A 570-nucleotide genomic window follows, 5' to 3' on the forward strand; every position below is an offset into this window, starting at 1 on the left:
GGGGGCACGCCGGATCTACGATGATTCCCCCCCCAGCCACTCGGTCAGTCCCGTGAACATCGACAAGCAGGCCTGGATAGGGGAGGACATGCTGGCCACCCCCTCCCCAGACATGTTTCGCATCCAGCAGCTCCAGGTACGAGCAGCACCCATGCCCCACCCCACGGGATGGGGGCCTCGGCACCACCCTGTGTATCACCCAGCATCACTGCTGTTGCCATGGGGCTGTGCCATGGGGCAGTGGCCGAAGTGAGCTGCAGGTGGGCAGGGGTCTAGAGGACATGCATTCTCCCTTGCAGATCTTTAACCTGATGAAGTTCGACAGCTACGCGCGCTTTGTGAAATCCCCGCTCTACCAGGCCTGCCTGCGAGCAGAGAGCCAGGGGCAGCCCCTGCCCGACCTGAGGCCCCACTCCCGCAGCAGCAGCCCCCCACCAGACCTCAGCAAGGTGAGCAGGGTGGGAACAAGGGGACAGGGGCCTGTCCCTTCATCTGAAAAAATGGTGCTGGGTCCCTTCCCTGCTGCTTGGCGCAAACCCAGCCCCCGGCTGAGGACAGAGGACTGGGGAA

General features: G+C 63.7%; 1 protein-coding gene across 1 annotated transcript in view; it reads left to right on the plus strand.

The window, feature by feature from the left end:
• RGS14 (regulator of G-protein signaling 14) overlaps positions 1-570 on the plus strand; it is a gene marked incomplete at its 3' end in the record, with an annotated part of 4,879 nt that overhangs the window by 1,976 nt on the left and 2,333 nt on the right. Inside the window, exons 6-7 of the mRNA XM_010145108.1 lie at positions 4-136; positions 300-458. Coding sequence (XP_010143410.1) covers positions 4-136; positions 300-458 — 292 coding nt within the window. The remainder of the gene's footprint in view (positions 1-3; positions 137-299; positions 459-570) is intronic.

The sequence above is a fragment of the Buceros rhinoceros genome, unplaced genomic scaffold (assembly GCF_000710305.1).
Source record: "Buceros rhinoceros silvestris isolate BGI_N320 unplaced genomic scaffold, ASM71030v1 scaffold24161, whole genome shotgun sequence".
NCBI classification, from domain to species: Eukaryota; Metazoa; Chordata; class Aves; order Bucerotiformes; family Bucerotidae; genus Buceros; species Buceros rhinoceros.